Here is an 18,501-nt window from a genome sequence, read left to right as displayed (position 1 = left end):
CACACCAAACAACTTGTCTTCCCAGAGAAGAGCACACTCAAAGATAAATTTAGGAAGTTGTACTTATGATGTTTTCTCTGTGAAGAAGATATGATCGTGTTGGAGAGTCATGGGTCCCAGCAGCAAAGGAATGAATCTCACGAGATTCACAGATTATACCACTTATCCTATCCCCAAGGAAAAAGATTATTATTGGTCAACTACCTCTTGCTTAATTGATCTGTCAAACTCTGAGATCACGGGTATTCAAAAATAAGTGGTAGAAAATAACTTTTCTGGATCTAATAATTTTAAAAATAGATTTAGTAATTTTTTTAAAATTTCGTGTCATGAGTTTCCGCCAGCTGTGATACAAAGAGTCCATTTTTTTAAAGAACAATTTGTCCAGTAATATGGATGTTCCAGGCTTGCCTCTCCTTACCTACAGGGATTGTTTTTACCTGCACCAGATACATTTTCAATGACCTTGTTTTATTCTTTGTTGTTTTTTGTAAGCAAATAAAACTTTTAAATATCAGTGGATTCTTTTCATTGCATTTCTAAATTTCACCTTCATCTTCACCTTCAACTTAAGCACTTCCCTGAAAAGCTGTAGCTGCCTTCCTTTGGGTAACACTTCCAACTTTCAGCCCTTGTTCAGGGTGGAGAAGAAAGCTTAAGAGAAAAAGTGGACTCAGGACAACATGACCAGAAGAATTTTATTACTCATCTATAGCACCAGACAGTGAAGGCAGGACAAATGGGTGAACACTGCTAAGTACATGTTTATCAACGGTTGACCACAGAGCACGTCTGTCTTCCAGTACTGAAAAAAGTCTGACAAACTCTCTAGAAGACAGAAAGAGAATGCAATTGAATCTAGTAGACTGTAGCTAAAACTGGAACATGTCTTTCTCTTACAAAGGAGAATGCTTAAGTATTTCAGAAAGGTCTTAGTGCTATTACTTGCCAGTTAAAAAGAAGAAATAACAAAGAACAGTAACTTAAAGTCTGTTCCCTTTCTTCTGTTGCATCACTCTGGTAACAAGGTATTTAATAAAGGTTTGGGTGGGGTTATTTACAACCAGATTCTTGGATTCTTTCAAGACTCCACATATAGAAACAAGACGAAAGAGGAGAAAAACTTGCACAAGGTTAATCAATACGGGCTTACCCAGAATCCTTTGGGATCACTGTCCCAACTTAAATAACAAGGGAATTCAATTAGTCATTCCATAGTCTTGTGTCTCAGATTTTGCCATCTGTGACATTTAATGTGTGACTACAGAGAAGTTTTATTAAATGAATTACTGTTTGGGCTCTTACAGACAAATAGTCTAACATGTCAGCCTAAAGACTCATAGTCTCATAGTTTGTTTTAAATTGTGAAATATAAACCACCAGAACCATAGGTTTTAGTCTATGTACATCATTCTTGAGTTGTAGAAATACACTGAGTGCTGATTTTACTTAGTGACTGAAATTTATTTATTTAAGCTACAGGAAAGTTTCATTAATTTAAAATGTGTCATCACTTGGACTCAGCATATCAAAATTTTATTGAGTGAAATATTCAAAATAAAAGGCGTAACTCAGATTTGGGATTTGTATGTTTATATTATGTTGTCTGAAATAAATGCTGACTTTGAAGTACATTTTTATTAACTTGTTTATTCTGGCAGGCAGAGGCCTCTATTTTTACATTATATCTTTTTTTTAAGTAATAAAGCATCATTTCACAAGAAAGACATTACTTCTCAGAATTTACACCATGTTAAAAAAATCTCAATTTCCTTTGGGGCTAGTCATTTTGGGTATTTTGTATTGAAAAGGGAATAGTGAGTGCATCAGTGGCGCATACCTATAATTCCTAGCTACTCAAGAGGCTGAGATTTGAGGATTGTGGTTTGAAGCCAGCCTGGGAAAGAATGTCTGTTGAGTCACTTAACTCCAATAGCTGTGGCTCAAATGGTACAGCAAAAAAGCTAAGGGACAGAGTGATCAGTACCTGAGATCAAGCACCAGGACCAGCAACAACAAACAAACAAACAAAAGTCAATAAAGAGCTGGCCCTGGTGGCTTACATCTGTAATCCCAGCTACTCAGGAGGCTGAGATCTAAGGATCGCAGTTCAAAGCCAGCCCAGGCAGGAAAGTCCATGAGACTCTGTCTCCAATAAACCACCAGAAAACCAGAAGTGGTGCTGTGGCTCAAGTGATAGAGCACCAGCCTTGAGCTGAAGAGCTGAGGGACAGCATCCAGGCCCAGAGTTCAAACCCCACCACACACACACACACACACACACACACACACACACACACACACACACACACACACACACACCTCAATAAAGGTTTCAACTGAGGAGTTATCTGATCTGGTCATGTTTTAGGTTCATATAGGGAAATAGCTCTTCCATTCAGCCACCTTCCTGGGCTTTGTTCTGTCACTATTTAGGTGGTCACTATAAGCCAAACCAACTAAAAGAACTTAGACACTGTATCTGTTATAAAGTTGTTAGGTTGGGCTAGGCTATGCAATGGTAACAACCAGCCTTAAGATCTCGGGAGCTTAGCACAATACACATTTCTTTCCTATATACATAGCAGGATAACTGTCCACCTTGTTTTTGGATGGATATTCTGCATGACTTCCATCTTGGAAAGTTCTATTAGCAACCTCTCCTTCTATGATTTCCATTGCAAGAGAAAAGAGAGCCTGGAGAGCTATTGGCATCTTTCAGAGGTGGCATGTGTTGGGTCCACTTCTGTGCTTTTGACCTAAGGAAAATAATTTTATACCTCATTTAATTTCACAAAAGTGGTCAAGCACAACCATCACATAAACTGTGAAGTATAAGAGAATCAAAAATATTAATGAGGAACCACAAAAACTTATCACTGCTGTTCTATCTCATTTGGAACTATTTAATTTTTCCTTCCTTCTTTCCTTCCTTTCTTCCTTCTTCCCTCCCCCCTCTCCTTTTTCCCTCTCTCTCCTTCTTTTCTCCCTTTCTCCCTTTCTCTCCTTCTACCCTCCTTCTTTCCCTCCCTCCCTCTCAATCTTACCTCCTACCTTCCCTCACTCTCTTTCCTTCCTTCTCTTCTTCTCTATCAGCCATCCTTCCCTCCTTCCTCTTCTCTCTCCCTCCTTTCCTCTCTTTCTCTCTCCCTCTTCCTCTCTTTTTTCTTTCTTTTCTTTCCTTGCTTCTTCCTTCTATCCTTGGGTTTGAACCCAGGACCCTTTGTGCTTTCTAGTCAAGGACTCTACCACTCAAGCCATAACCCCTAGCTCTCCAATCTAGACTTTCTGGCCAAATAATGTGCACTCTTAATCTCTAAGCTACTCTGTCATAAATGTTGGTAATCCTCTAATTATAATGGAAGAAAATAGTGGAGATGGAGCTCATTAACATGAAGATTCCCAGAAGAACTCGAAGATCTGTCTCGGTTGTCTGAGTTGCTTTATTTTTCAACCAAGTGCTTCAGTTACCTCATGGGCAATTGTTGGGATTATTCTACGTGTAGTAAAAAATGGATTAGAGGAGGTCATAGCAGGTCAGAAAACATGGCTGTGCTGTTGTGATGGACTGGTGGTAGAAAATGGAGGACTGGCAGAGTTGCCAGAACCAATACAGCTTACTAATTAACTGGAAGAGGAGATGAGGAAAGTCTCTGGACTCTGGTGTAAGCCACAGGATGGATAGAGGTACAATTATCCCTCTGGGAATTGCAAATTTGAGACAGGGAGGTTGAACAGTTCTCTTGAGAAGATAAACAATGTGAAGTTTGAAAGAAGCAAGTTGGAGCTTGAGGAAGAAATCAAGCCTGGAGGTGAATTTAGGAGCTTCAATCCCCAGGTAGTATTTTAAAGCTAATAGCTTTGAGCTGGAGTAGGGGGGAAAGAACGTGATTAGCAGGGAGAATGTCCCACTTTCTTCAAAGCCTCTTTCAAACTCTTTAGCTGGTTATTCATATTTATGTTCATTAAATGTTTATATATCCAAACCAAATATTTTATTACAAACTATAGCCACAGTGAAAAAGTTGCTAAACCCTTTCTGCATGTTCTCTCCTGTTTCTGTATCTTTGACATGTTTTATTTTCTCCATTGGAAAGCCATGCCTCCTGTTAGATGACAGTCAAGACTCACTGGAGGCTCCTCTTCCCATGCAGTGCTTTTCTTTTCTTTTTGTTAATCCTAGGGCTTGAACTCAGGGCCTAGCCACTGTCCCTGAGCTTCTTTTGCTCAAGGCTGACACTACCACTTGAGCCACAGCACCACTTCCAGCCTTTTCTGTTTATATGGTACTGAAGAATTGATCCCAGGGCTTCATGCATGCTAGGCAAGCCACATTCCCAGCCCACGTGATACTTTTCTTAACCCCCACCATTACCATCTTGATAAGCATGCTGCCCGAGTCTCACTTCTCGTTTCCCAACTAATGCCTTAACCTCTGTACTCCCATATCAGGTGTGATGTTTCACAGAAGTCAGGCTGCTCAGCGTGTGCTTGACACTTGACAGCTGTTCCATTTTTTTTTTTTTTACAATGCTTCTGGGAATTCTTGCATCCTGGCACAGTTTCATCATTCATCTGAGCCAAATCTTAAACTCTGCTTACGCAGGAAGACTCTTCTCTAGGTAAAGGTAGAAATATGGGAAACAGAAATAATGCCTTCATAGGAAAGGTCAGTTTCATGGAAGCTCTCAAATTCAGATCTAAAAAACTGGTTCAGGATGTGAGGGAAGGCAATATTGATATCTTATCTTCCCATACATTTATTCCTTCATGTGTGTCTCTGCTCATCCATCTCTTCATGCATGTGAATATCAACCCATCCAACGTATAATTAGTATCTGCTGTGGGTTCAACCATGTTATGGGGTGCTGGAAAAGAAAATCTGCTGCTGATCTGAGTTAAAGCAGAGAAGATAACTCAGACTAGATTCCAAGAGATTTGTTTTTGTTCTGTTTTAATTTTATTTTCATTTTAAGTAGCTGCACAAAGGAATTGCCATTCTACAAAGTAGAATATAAATCCAGGGCATCTTGATGACTGTCACTCTTTCATCATTCTCCCTCATCCCTCCCAACCCTCATCCTTCCCTCACTATTCTTAATTTTATAACTACATTTCCCCCTTCATCTCTTTGTCTGTTCCCCTCCACTTGATCCCACCCTCTTCCCTTTCCTGGTGTTTATTTTGTTGGATTATGAGTTAGCCTTTCTAAGGAATTACACCGGTTGAGTATTCTTATTGAGTCATATGTCAGTTCACACACTTCTGTACTCTTGGATAGTAACTGAAGTGTATATTAATATATGTATAGCTTAATTCTAGCTTCCATATATGAGAGAAAGCATACATCTGTTGTCTCTCTGGGCTTGACTTACTTTTCTATCACATACAAAATATTCAGATCTCTTTCTAAAAATGATAGGAAGCCGGTTGATGTTATGGTTTGAATATGAAATGTGACTCCTTTCAACAACTAGCTCTCAGTTTAACAAGATGAATACCAGGAAGCTGGAACTTGTGGTGTATGTGGGATGAGGTCAAGAGGAGGGAGGGTTGGTGAATGGAGAGGGGAAAGGTAGGTGGATGTGATCATGGCATTCCATGTATACATGAGAAAGTAGAACTGGATACATTGAAAGGAGAGATGGATAGGATCTAGAAAGATGATTAGAGAATCATGGAAAGAATCATGTTGATCAAAATGTATTGCACTCATAAAGTGACCTGTTGAATTGAAATCCCTTTTACAACTACATAAAAATAATAAAATTTCCTTTAAAAATCCACTATAACTCAACAATGAGGGTGGGAGGAAAGTTCCCTGACAGGTCCACATGCTAGATGCATGGTCATCAATAGGTGGTTCTATTTTGAGCGGCCCTGGGAACTCTCAGAGCTGGGGCCTAGCTATACTCAGGGTGGGTCATTGGAGGAGGGGTATCATGTCTCTGTCCCTCTTGCTGTCTATTTCCTGTCCACCTAGATGTACACAGCAGCCTCCAGCACATGTTATAGCCACCATGTTATTCTGTCCAAGTGCATGGAGCCAATGGGCCATGGACTGAACTCTCTGACCCCAAACAACCATTCCTCACTTGTTTCCATCAAGCATCAAATCATAGTGATGAGAAAAGTAACATAGTGCTTTAAAGCAGACAAGGGACTTGCTTAGAATTATTTGGGAGCATAGTTTTGGCAGAGTGTAGATGCTAAATTGAAGCAGGGGAAAACCATTTAGTGAAGATACATTATGATGTGTTCTGGACATATTGTTTGAAAAAATTTTGCAATAAGTGTATCCTATTAAAGACTTTGACTTTACTAGAAAATTATAAAATATTTCAAAATCAAATCCTATATGATAAAATAATGTATCCATCCATCAATGTCTCTAGAAGAATGGGTTGTTGGTGATTAGAAAAATAATAGACAATGAGAATTTTAGAAGCAGAATAAAAGAAACAATAGATGGGCATTGTGGAATGATCTATTTGCTTGGGTGCATATACAAATGTATTCATGTGTTTGATGGTGCTGTACACCTTACTATATAATCAAAATATATATGGGTGTGAATAACCTTATTTTGTGGCTTGTTTTTTTGTAGTTTTAGTTTAACTTTATTGATTAAAATAGTTATGGCCAATTTAGTAAATGCTCACTTTATTAACCTAACTTTAAGTTTTATAATAAAATTCAGAGCAGTCATATTATATATAGTATATTATATATTGTATATATACATTACCAAAGCAAAAAATAACAAATAAGGCAGAAGGGAAGATATATAGGGTCCTGTCCTCTGTGAAATCATGATAAAATATTGCCTTAAAAACCATATCATAAAACTATTGGCCAGATCAACTTTCACTACAAGAAACTATCAGTGTTCAAGTGTGCTCAGTTACTCAGTGAGATGTACGGAGAATTTGTTTCTAGTGTACATTTCCTTCTATGTTTGTATAATACTACTATATTATACATAAACACATATCTGTTACCTACATACCATTTTGAGTGGATGATGGAATACTGTTAAGCATATTTTCTTTATGTTTAATTTTAACAAGCTTATTCCATAATTGGGAGAAAATAAGGTAACAGGATATTCATTGAGGGATGGGGGGATGGGGGGGTGGGGAGGCGGGACAGGAGGAGGCAGCAATAGATATGTTTCACTTTACCTGTCTTTCATATATTTGTATGGCACCTTTGAACTGAGAAGTTTGAAGGCAAAAAGAATTGAGCTTCACAAATAAAACATTCTGTTATCAGATTTGGATCCCTCAAGTGGAAGTCATGCTAACTCCATCTCTGTTGTCACTGCCAGCTGGCTGGTATTCTTGGATGGTGGCCCAGGCTCCGTGCTATCTCTGTTCTACTCTCCAGCAAGAATGGGTCTTATCAAACAGCACAGAGACACACCTCTGGAGACTTATGAGAGACACTAGCAAAATAGATACACTTCAGAAGCTGGCTGAGCAATAGCAATAACTGTTATTTCTGTTCTACAGCTTTGGCGAAGTATATCTCCATTTGCAGGGCTTGGCATTGATTTCAGTGCTTCACACATGCTAGGCAAGTGCTCTACCACTCAGCTATATACCCAGCCCAATTTTTACTCATTTAAGAATATCATGCGATCTACATAGGCCTGACTGCAGCTAACTCAGCTGTATTTGGAAGCAGTCATCTGCTTTGTGACTCTTTAGGGACCAAGATTTACTTATAAATGTTGTCCATGCATTCTTACCATAGTGCACTGAAGTCTGGAGTTTTTCTCTCCCTAAGTTGAGTATCAGCAAAGAGATAGCCATGTCTGATCACAGAGAATTTCATGGCAACTGTTGTGTCTGAGAATAGCAACCCATGTGGCAGTTCATTTCTTCCTTATTAAATATAAGTTGGATTTTAATTTCCCAGACTCTCTCAGTACAGCTTATGACACATTTCTACCAGTGAAATATCTATGTGCTTCAGACTCAAGGGAGGTAAGAAATATAGGGTTTTCATCTGCCAGTTTTCATTTATACCTGGATGGAAGGCGGGCAGAGTCCAGTTGGAAGCTGATCTGGCTCCTGAATAATTTTGTGGAAATCCAGTGATGGATAAGGAACACATGCATTATATTGTTACAGGAGCAAGGAGCAAAATTTTAATGTGTAACAGGCCAGAAATTGTGTGTGTGTGTGTGTGCTTATGTTTGTGTGTATGAGAAAGAGTTTAGCAGTATTACTCTATCATTACTCATACAGCAAATCTTTAATAAGAACCAACTATGTACCTTTTCTGTTTACAGGACACACACATACCTGAACACAAACACACATGATTCTTTTGTTCCCAAGCTTAACTTATCTATAGAGAAATAAGGAATTATAACATTATATGGAACTGATTATAAAAATACATATGTGGGGAAGTTAGCAAGGGAGAAGAAATTTCTAAGGATCCTCAGAAAGAACAGAGGAAATATTGTGGACAGGAGGAGATACTGTGGAAAGCAGAGGAAAGTTGGAGGAAATTGTTCCAAGCAGAGCAAAAGATATGGAGAAAGAAGTGCATGGTTTTGACTTAATGATTGTGAGAAGCTGGAATATAAAGTTCAAACATAGGAAACATGGAGATGAGGGTGAAGGAGTGCAATTAGGAAAATCCTTGCTAAGCTCTATGGATTTTATGGTAGGTGATGGTGAAATCATTTTCTATTTGGGCTGAGAATGAGATGTCTGAGCTAGAACTTACTGCCAGGTTTCATTATGAAGCCAATGTGTCTTGAATTCTTCTCAAGAAAGAACATAAAGCAGTGATTTTGGTGCAGGCAATCTATTTGAAAGGTGGTCCAGTGGAACAGTAGGAAGCAGAGCAAGTTAAGCTATCTGTAAAAACTAGCTGCTTCTCCCTCCCTCTTTCCACCACTTCCATACTGGAGTATTTTGACTTACACCAGCCTACAGGAGGTCAGTGTGCACAGCACCAGTAGAAATTTGAAATATCCTTGCACAGGTAAAAGCTTGTTTGGGCACCTTTCTTTCCTCCTCCGACTGGTCCAAACTAATCAGGGGCATGGGGTCTAGACTTTGGAGGTCAGCTCCATTGAGTCCAAGAGGAATCTGTGGAATTCCACCAGTCATATGCACATATGAAAAAAAATCCATTGCATTAGGGTACTGTTTGTTATGCAGGAGTATCCTGGAATGCCTGAGAGATCTCCCATTTAGCATCTACTAGTATAACTTGTAAATATTTAATGTAACTTACAGATAATATTTTGATCTACATTCCTGCACTAGAATATAGCTCTGTAATAAAGTGAGACTTGGATTTAGTTACATACGTAGCTCAGGCACCCTAGAAAATGACTCAAGCCACTTAAGGTTGGGATAGAAATGTTGGTTGATGATTGAATACAATACTGTAGCTGATCCTTTGTCAATATAGATTGCAGCATTGGCTGCTTGATGCTTCTAAGGTTTAGACTTCCAGGTTCAATTTTCTGAAGGATACACTTATTCTACACTGGCTGTACCTCCATACCATGCTGGGGACAGCAAATGGATAGCAAAAGAGCTGGTAATAGTCTCCTAACACATTATACTAATATTTGATTTGGACTGGCTGACTTTGCCAAAGACTAAAAGACAGCTGCTTTAATGCTCAGAATTTCCTCCAAATGCCAGACTCCTTTCAGTTCTGTGATTACTCAAAATGATGCCAAATGGTGTCATAATTTCAAAGCATTGATGCTAAATGGTTTGATCCAGGCTGATGAGCTGGAGCTCCACATGAGCCTATAAAGCACAGGTGCTCGGCCACTAACAGGATGGTCTTCGAGCAGCTACTGGAAGCAAGGTTTTAATAAGTATTAGACTTGGAATTGAATCCTGAGGGTAGTGGAATCAGATTTAAATCATGAAGAGAATATCTGTTTGAAATCCAAGAGAATCCCGTGGCCCAAATGGCTGTTACAGACACGTGTCTTTTCAGAGACTGTTCATGCTGTCTGCATGTGGAAAAAGCATCTTAAAACTTGCTGGCAGCCTGCCTAATCCAATCGGGTCCTCAGGTGGCGTTGGGCATCTGTTTTAACTGTGTCCCTCTCAGATTCACATCTTCCAAGGTGTAGCCCTGAATAGTAGGAAGACTGCAGAACGACTCGCTTGTCTTCTTTCAAATGTTTTGGCCAGAGGAGAAATACCATTTCTCTGCAAGAGCTTGTATTTAAGTTGATTTGAAGACTTCATGTCTGCCTTGGGAGGCTAAGACCTTCTTAATCAGGGTTGTATCCAATTTAAACCCCAAGCTGCAGAGTTTGGCAGCAGAATGCTCCCAGGGCTCTTCGGCTTTGCAGCTTTTGACCTTGCTACCTGTTCCACAGCAGGATTTTTTTTAGCCAGGAGAGATCTGGACTTAATGTTGCTCTTGGCTGAATATGATACCAATCCCCTTTTCCAAAAGGTGGGAAAACAAATCAGTCAAATGCAGCATAGAAAAAAAGATGAAGTGCATGCCCAGCCAGTAGCTACCCCTGGCTTAGCAGCAACTATAATAAAGGAGAACCACTGAAGGACTTTGCTAACTGCAATGTATGTGTGTTTAATTTTTTTAAAAAGACTCCATCTGCATTAAATAATATAAGCAAAACAAAATTCTTAAGAAATCACTTAAAAAATGGTATGACCACTAACTATCAACACCAACTCCAGCCTCTGGCTCCAGTTTATTTTCCTCAGTTATTTACTGAAGTTCAAACTCGGGGCCTTGAGCTTCACCACTCCAGCTTCCCCTTTCTTCCAGTTTGTCTAAACTAAGAGAGCTAATTTATCAATCCCAGAAATCTTAGTTGATGTCTTCTTAAGATAAGAATTAAGAGATAATGAAAGTCTGGGCAAGGATACTTGTGAAGATCATCTTTTTTTTTTTTTTTATTAACTTTTTTTTGGGTCCGGTCGTGGGGCCCGAACTCTGGGCCTGGGTGCTGTCCCTCAGCTCTTCAGCTCAAGGTTAGCACTCTACCACTTAAGCCACAGCACCACTTCCAGGTTTTTCTTTTTGCTTATGTGGTGCTGAGGAATTGAACCCAGGGCCTCAGGCATGCAAGGCAAGCACTCTACCACTGAGCCAACTTCCCAGCCCTGTGAAGATCATCTTTAAACCACTTTGCCTTGTCCCTCAGGCTAAGTCCTGACTGAACCTCTGAGATAGTCGGTGTCTCCAGACAAGGCATGCTGCTGATCAGTGTCAAGTGGGTGACTGCAGGCACACTGAATGGCCTTGTATGGTTGGGGAAGTGTGATCTTCAGGACTCTGCAAGAGGATGTGATAGGTCAGTTACAACTAGTGTGTTTGGTTGTTTATCCCAGACAGGGAATATACAACCCTGCATAGCAAGGTTCTGCCATCTGAAAAAGTATCACAGTGGTGGGAGGCTCCTACTACTCAAGAGGCTGAGAAGCTCAAGGTTTGAAGCCAGCCTGGACAGAAAAGTCTGTGATCTCTAGTAACTACCAAAAAGTCACAAAACTGTGGCTCAAGTGGTAGAAGGGCAGCTCTGAGCAAAAAAGCTAAGGGACAGTGCTTAAGCTCTAAGTTCAAATCCCAGTACTAGCACCAAAAGCAAAACAAAATAAAGAGATAGGGGAAAAATGAAGCAGAAAATTTAAGGCTTGTAATTTTATAGGTAACTGCAAACATCATACCTTTCTAGTAAAACTAGACTACTGAAACTGCTGGATTTTATTTATAAGACATGAGAAGTTCGCTTGGTGGAAGAGGAGGCTGAGGTTTCTTGCCATGTAGAAGGAAGATAATCATTTGTGAATGATGTGAGGAACTTGATACAGGAACTTGGCTGCAGACTATTGTTCTGTTTTCTACTCCAACTAGCTTGACACAGAAATGCATCATTGTTTTAAGTACCATTTCTCACAAGGATGTGAGACTAAATGAGACTAAATGGCTTTTCTTTTGCTGCTATTGTGCTGGTACTGAGACTTGAACTCAAGGCTGGTGTTCTAGCACTTGAACCATGCCTCTAGTTATGGCTTTTTGATAATTGTAGAGTCTTTCAGACCTTTATTTCCCACCTGGCTTTAAACCTTGATCCTCAGATTTCAGCTTCTGGAGTATCTGGGATTACAGGCAGGGACTCTCAGCCCCCAGCAACACAATGCACTCTTGTGCTACATGAGGTGAAAATACATTGCTGACATTTCTCTGGAAAGCAGATGATTACTGGGAAGTTAACAGAGGATCTTGCTTCATTTATTTTCAGTGTTGTTACCGATGTTTATCAATATTGCTTATCTCTGCCCTCGATGGCAGCACTGGCACAGTAGATGAGGTACCTCCCACTTCCGGCCCCCAATGAAATAAAAGGGGCCTCCAAGGAGCTGGATGACGCTATTTTCTCCCTTTTGTCGTGAGAATTTGGCTTTGTTAGCTCTGCTGGCAATAAATCTTTTCCTCTACCTTGTGATCCTGTCCGAAGGTCTTTTGGGTTACTTTCTGCCTGGGTTACATTTTCCTTTTAAATATAATCACATGTTCTTGTGTTCCCAAGCTTTGCAACACTGCAAGTTGGAATAAAGTGAAACAAATCACACAGAGGACTTGGGGACAAGAGTATAGCATATTTTGCAAGATCAGAATGCACAGTTGGCTGCTGTTCTTCATGTTTACTTGGCATTAACTGGAGAAAACCTGCTTAGGAACCAATAGGATGATGTGAACTATTTGGCTCATTATAGACACATGTAGTAAGAAGATATTCATCCGTTTTCTTCCTATGCTGTTCTGGAGAACTGGATTGGCTCTCTAGAACACAGAAAAAGATGACAGCAGCCTGAAAATACTTTAAATTGGAAAGGTGAGCTCAGCCGGATGGAAGACTAGGTAAAGTAGACACAGAAAGGAAACAAAGGCGAGGCTTGTTCCCAGGGCATAAGAACAGGGATCTAGAACTGGAGAAAAATCCAGTGATGGGCATGTTGGCAACTTACATCTGTGAGCTACATCCATGAAATGTGACACTGACTAGTTAACCAAATAGGCAATTTTATTATCATCATTTATGACATTTAAATCAGATTAAATAAAATAATGCATTTCATTGCAATTTCCTGATGGACCAGCCCTCCCTTGGTGGGCTTCATCCTGCTGCATGGAAGTAGTTGCTCCAGCCTTGTCCTAAGTCAGAGAAACTTCAAGAAGCAGCTTAACCACCTCTGTAATTGCAACTCTCCTACAGCCGGTAATCTTCAGGTCTGAAAGACAAAAGCAATACTTACTTTTTCAGGGATCATGATTTCACTTCCTCCTGGCTGACAAAAGATTTCTTGTCCAATTTAAAATGAAAATAACTGTTCACTGAGAAATATCTATGAATAGTATATCTAAATATTTGATAAAAATATTCAAATCAAGGAAGAGTTAAATGACAATTCCATGGACCTTTAGAAAATACAGATATGGCCACCTGACACCTACTGGCTTCAATTTTCAGTAAGCTCTTCTCACAGAAAGGACTACTGTGATCTTTAGAATTGGAAGGATTTATCTTATAAATACAAATTTTGAGCAAGCAATCTCCTTATTTGTATTATTACATGTTAAATTTTATTTATCTCTTGAGATTGGGTCTTGCTATGAACTTTAGCCTCTTGAATGCTGAGATTACAGGTGTACAATCAGATGTAAACTTTCATTATGAAACATATATCACATGTTTCTACCTCAGGTATTTTCTCTTTTTATATACATATAATTGTTTTTTCCATATTTATGTCTCAATAGTATTAATCATGACTAAAGGTCATTTCCCTTAGTAAATTAGAACATTTTTCAAATACATGCTAAATCTGGCTCAAATGATGAGCAGAATCATAACAAAAAGAATAAGGAATCATACAATGCACAAAAGTAAAGTGTCCTGTTATCTCTCAATAGTGTGTTGGTATTAGGTTTTCATGGAGTTTTCTAAAAGAGATAGTAACACAAAATGAGCAGATAGTTTTGAAACAGCTGTAAAAATATTTGATAATCTGGAGTTCCTTCAGAAAACTAGATGCACCCTGCTTGCCTTGGAATGATTTATCTAGCTGAGAAAACATTTACAGTATTTTTTTCTCAAACTGAATACTTATGAGAAACCAGATAGCCCAGATCAGCTGACCCATAGCCTACTGGCTGAGTAAAAATACTATATTGCAACTTGAAATTGTTTAGTGTGAAACTGATGAGCACAGGCACTGACCTAGGCAACCAGCCAGAAAGTCTTCTCCGTATCAGCGGACCAGAACAACACGCAGACACGCCTGTCACTGTGGTTACGCAATCTCTTTCTGAAGGTAAAAGCTACAACTGAAGTCTAGGAAACAACGTGATGTGATCCTTCCCAGCGGCTCCCGAGTGCACGGGGAAGGCCCGCAGTGTGACTGGTGCAGTCCCTGCACACCCTGGTGAAGGGGTGCCAAACATGCGACCAAGCCATCCGTTCCCCATCGCCCTTCCTGAAGACTGCAAAGGGAGCTGGTGATCCAACTGGAAAGAAATGTAAGACATGGTTCCACAAGCAGCCTTGGTAATGCCACTCAAGGAAATTGTGTTTAGTCAGCCACTAGCTGTCTCTCCATCGCAGGTTCATTGTTAAGTCAGGATGAAATGACACCACCACTGTTTTGGTGGAATTCAGAAGCAGAACTGGAAATGCAGGTGAAGGATGTAATCTTCTAGGCATACAGCTACTGACCTCAAGGGAAGAGGGGGTACACAAAGCCCTAATTTAGTTCCAAATAATTTTGGGGAAAGATTAGGGACAGTTTGGACTGAGGGAGTAAGCAGTGGGAAGAAAGGTGGGGTTCAGGATTTTGAAGAAGCAGTAACACATTGGGGGGAGAAGGCTGGATAGGAGAGGGAGGAGGGAGAGACAGAGGAAGGAGCTACAGGAAGACAACTATTCAAAGACAACTACTAATTTCCAGCTTCAAGAACTCAGCGAATATGGCCAAGTTATTTTTCAGGATGGGGACTGGAAGACTGGTGTTGAGTACATGGTAAGTAGGCAGACACTGGGGTTGGAGTTTCAGGCAAGTTGAGGGACGTGGGAGCACACTCACTGGCGTCTAATATCGATCCTTTCTCTCCCACCTCCCTTCTTCGTATCTCACTACCTCGTTCAACACTTGGCCACAGCCCACTCTTCGGCAAAGTGGACATACTTCAGAAGAAAACACACCATCTCTGTGACATGGCCCTAGCTCACCTCTTTGGGTCATTATTTTTAATCCCAGGTTTCTGCATTCTGGTCCCTCTATACTGCTCACGGTTGCTTGGATGAAACTGTCATAATGCTGAGCTTGAGATTTCTCCTCTGCCTGGGATGACTCTCATCTTTTCTCTGCGTGACTAATCTTTCAGACTCCACCTGAAAAGTTCTATCTTCTGGCAAGCTCTTCACAACTCTCCCTTTCTAAGCATCGCAGGCCTCCTTTTTCTAAGGCTGTGAGAACTTCATGCACACTGCTACTAGAGATTTTGCAACTGCACTGGCTCTCACTTGTACATGGCACATGCTGAGTGAACTAGTAGGAGACACACATGATAAGACCTGTTCTATATGAGACATTTTACTTTATCCTCACAACACCTTCATGAGAAAGTCTTTTTTTTTGTTTTGTCAGTCATGGGGCTTGAACTCTGGGCCTGGGCGCTGTCCCTGCACTCTTCAGCTCAAGACTAGCGCTCTACCACTTGAGCCACAGCGCCACTTCCGGTTTTCTGGTGGTTTATTGGAGATAAGAGTCTCATGAACTTTGCTGCCTGGGCTGGCTTTGAAACGCGATCCTCAGATCTCAGCTAGGATTACAGGCGTGAGTCACCAGGGCCCGGCTAGAAAGTCATTTTTTTAAACCCCTCTTTACCCTAGTGTGTGTCTAAGGACACACTCACAGTGAGGGAGTAGTAGGGTTATCAACTCACCCGTTCCTTCCTTTTACTGACAAGTAACTGGGATCTTTTTCAGATGATTAATTTGCTCCCAGAGGGGGGTGGGAAGTTTCACGGCCAAGACATTGGACACTTGGGATGCTGACCTAACTAGTGACGTGTTTTCATACTGAAGGTGATCAACACTGCCTGGCTTCAGGAGGTTCTCCTGTGGGGAAGACAGGCTTATGCTAAATATGGTTCTGTCTCTTTCTGTAAACACAAACAAAAGCCAGAGCACATATAACTCATTTGCCCTGCATATTCCTTTCCACTTAAAGAGGGAGGCCTAAGACACTACAAGAGGTGAAGCCAGATGTGGTGTTACATACCTGTAACCACAGCACTGGGGAGGCTGAGGCAGGATGTGCTTTGTTTTTCTTTTTAACTTTCAAAATTTTTATTATCTTTAAGCAGTTGGACAAAAGGAGTTCAAGTCAACATATGAATTTATGAGTACAGTGCATCTTGCCTTTTAAACACTTTGTTAAAATAAACAAATAAATACTTTGTTCAGTTAGGTTCTTTCAGGCTACTGGGACTAGGCAACCCTAGCTACTTTGTACTTAAGCTTTTAAATGTTTCCATCCCTATCATCTGAAGAGCAATAACCTTTCTCTTCCTTAACTTTTTTCTCTCTCCTTGCCTCTTTTTCTTTTCTTTTAAATTTGATTTTTTTCTTTTTGTCAGTCATGGAGCTTGAACTCTGGGCTTGGGTGCTGTCCCTGAGCTCTTCAGCTCAAGGCAAGTGCTCTACCACTTGAGCCACAGCACTACTTCCAGTTTTTTAAGTGGTTTATTGGAGATAAGAGTCTCACAGGGTCCTTCCTTCTCAGGTTGGCTTTGAACCACAATCCTCAGATCTCAGCCTCCTGAGTAGCTAGGATTATAGGCGTGAACCACCAGCAACCAGCAATGTGCTTTGTTTTTCAAAAAAAATTTTTTTGGAAAAATTTAGACACTGAAATTTTGTTAAAAAATTGCAATATTTTCTTTGATTAAAATAAAATGGGAATTACTATTACATTCAACAATTACTTTTTAAAGTCTGAGTCTATAAAGCATAGGACCTGTACATTGGTCTGGGGGGTTTTGTCATTTAAGTAGATTGCTTTTTTAACAGCCTACTCCGGATCTGTTCATATCCAAAGGAACACTACAATTTAGAATAACTAATTTGAGCAAAACTCAGCCCTGGAAATACTGAGGGCTTTGGTTTACGCCAATATGAACTGGTCTGAAATGGCTGGGAAAGTTGGAAAGTAGCCCACTCTCTAAGTCCAGCTAATAACTTCTGACAGTGAAGGGGAGCAAATTAAGCTAGATCATGTGGGGAAGAATGCCACATGACCAGACCAGCATAAAATTATGGAAAATCTTACAGCTGGCCAGATCCCTGATCTTGAGGGGATTCAGAATACAGAAAAGTCTCTGATATAAAAGTATATTTTATACAGATATAAGTAACTTTTTTCTTAATATTACTTTATTGCTTTAGTATTACTTTAAAACAGAAAGTAAGTATATTTTTTGGAGCAAAAGTGGTCAGGTCAGAGAGCATGTACTAGGCTTAAGTCCTTATTCTCTTCAAGAGTGGCATAGTAAGACATCCACTGAATAAGATGCTTGCCAAGAAAATTCTGGGGCTACTGTTCCCAGCACCAGGGACTACTCATTCCTGTGCTCATCTGGATGGATTACTATTAAACCCTATAAATCTAATCCCTCTCTACAGAAAGACACTTTGGGCCTTTTCCCAGAAAGACACCATGGTCATTCTTATTCTTCCTCACCCTTCCCACCTCTATTTTGTATATTTTTCATAGAATAGTCTGTAAAGAATAGGTACCAGGAACATAGATATTCAGCATAAATACCTGTTTTTAAGTATTCATTGATGTAGAATTTTTCTACTTACTTCCTCTAAAAGGTGAGAGTTTTGCTTAAAAACTCTCGATTCACAAGTGAGGAATTACAATGTAAAGCAATTCAAGTTGACATTTCCCATCTATTTTATTTTTCTTGAGAAGCTCTGGTACAGAATTTTGTAAAACTTGAAAATAAAAGTTTTATATGATCGAAATTAAAAAATTTAGCCTACATAATAAAAAAAAAACTTCCAAGCCAGGCGCCAGTGGCTCACACCTGTAATCCCAGCTACTCAGGAGGCTGAGATTTGGGGATTGTGGTTCAAAGCCAGCCCGGGCAGAAAAGTCCATGAGATTCTTATCTCCAATAAAGCACTAGAAAACTGGAAGTAGCGCTGTGGTTCCAGTGGTAGAGCGCTCGCCTTGAGCTGAAGCGCGCAAGGACAGCGCCCAGGCCCAGAGTTCAGTGGGAAGGTGGCTCAGTGGTATAGTGCTTGCCTTGCATGCCTGAGGCCCTGGGTTCGATTCCTCAGCACCACATAAGCAAAAAGAAAAAAGCCGGGAGTGGCACTGTGGCTCAAGTGGTAGAGCACTCGCCTTGAGCTGAAGAGCTGAGGGACAGCGCCCAGGCCCAGAGTTCAGGCCCCAC

General features: G+C 40.3%; 1 protein-coding gene across 1 annotated transcript in view; it reads right to left on the bottom strand.

The window, feature by feature from the left end:
• Positions 1 to 13,032: 13,032 nt before the first annotated feature.
• Positions 13,033 to 18,501, bottom strand: part of Mrpl13 (mitochondrial ribosomal protein L13) — a 31,550-nt gene continuing 26,081 nt past the window's right edge. The window contains exon 7 of the mRNA XM_013032250.1: positions 13,033 to 13,265. Coding sequence (XP_012887704.1) covers positions 13,244 to 13,265 — 22 coding nt within the window. The 3' untranslated portion in view covers positions 13,033 to 13,243. The remainder of the gene's footprint in view (positions 13,266 to 18,501) is intronic.

Source organism: Dipodomys ordii, unplaced genomic scaffold (assembly GCF_000151885.1).
Source record: "Dipodomys ordii isolate 6190 unplaced genomic scaffold, Dord_2.0 Scaffold151, whole genome shotgun sequence".
NCBI classification, from domain to species: domain Eukaryota; kingdom Metazoa; phylum Chordata; class Mammalia; order Rodentia; family Heteromyidae; genus Dipodomys; species Dipodomys ordii.
Note: the sequence above shows the minus strand (reverse complement) of the source record. Positions and strands in the feature narration are given on the sequence as shown.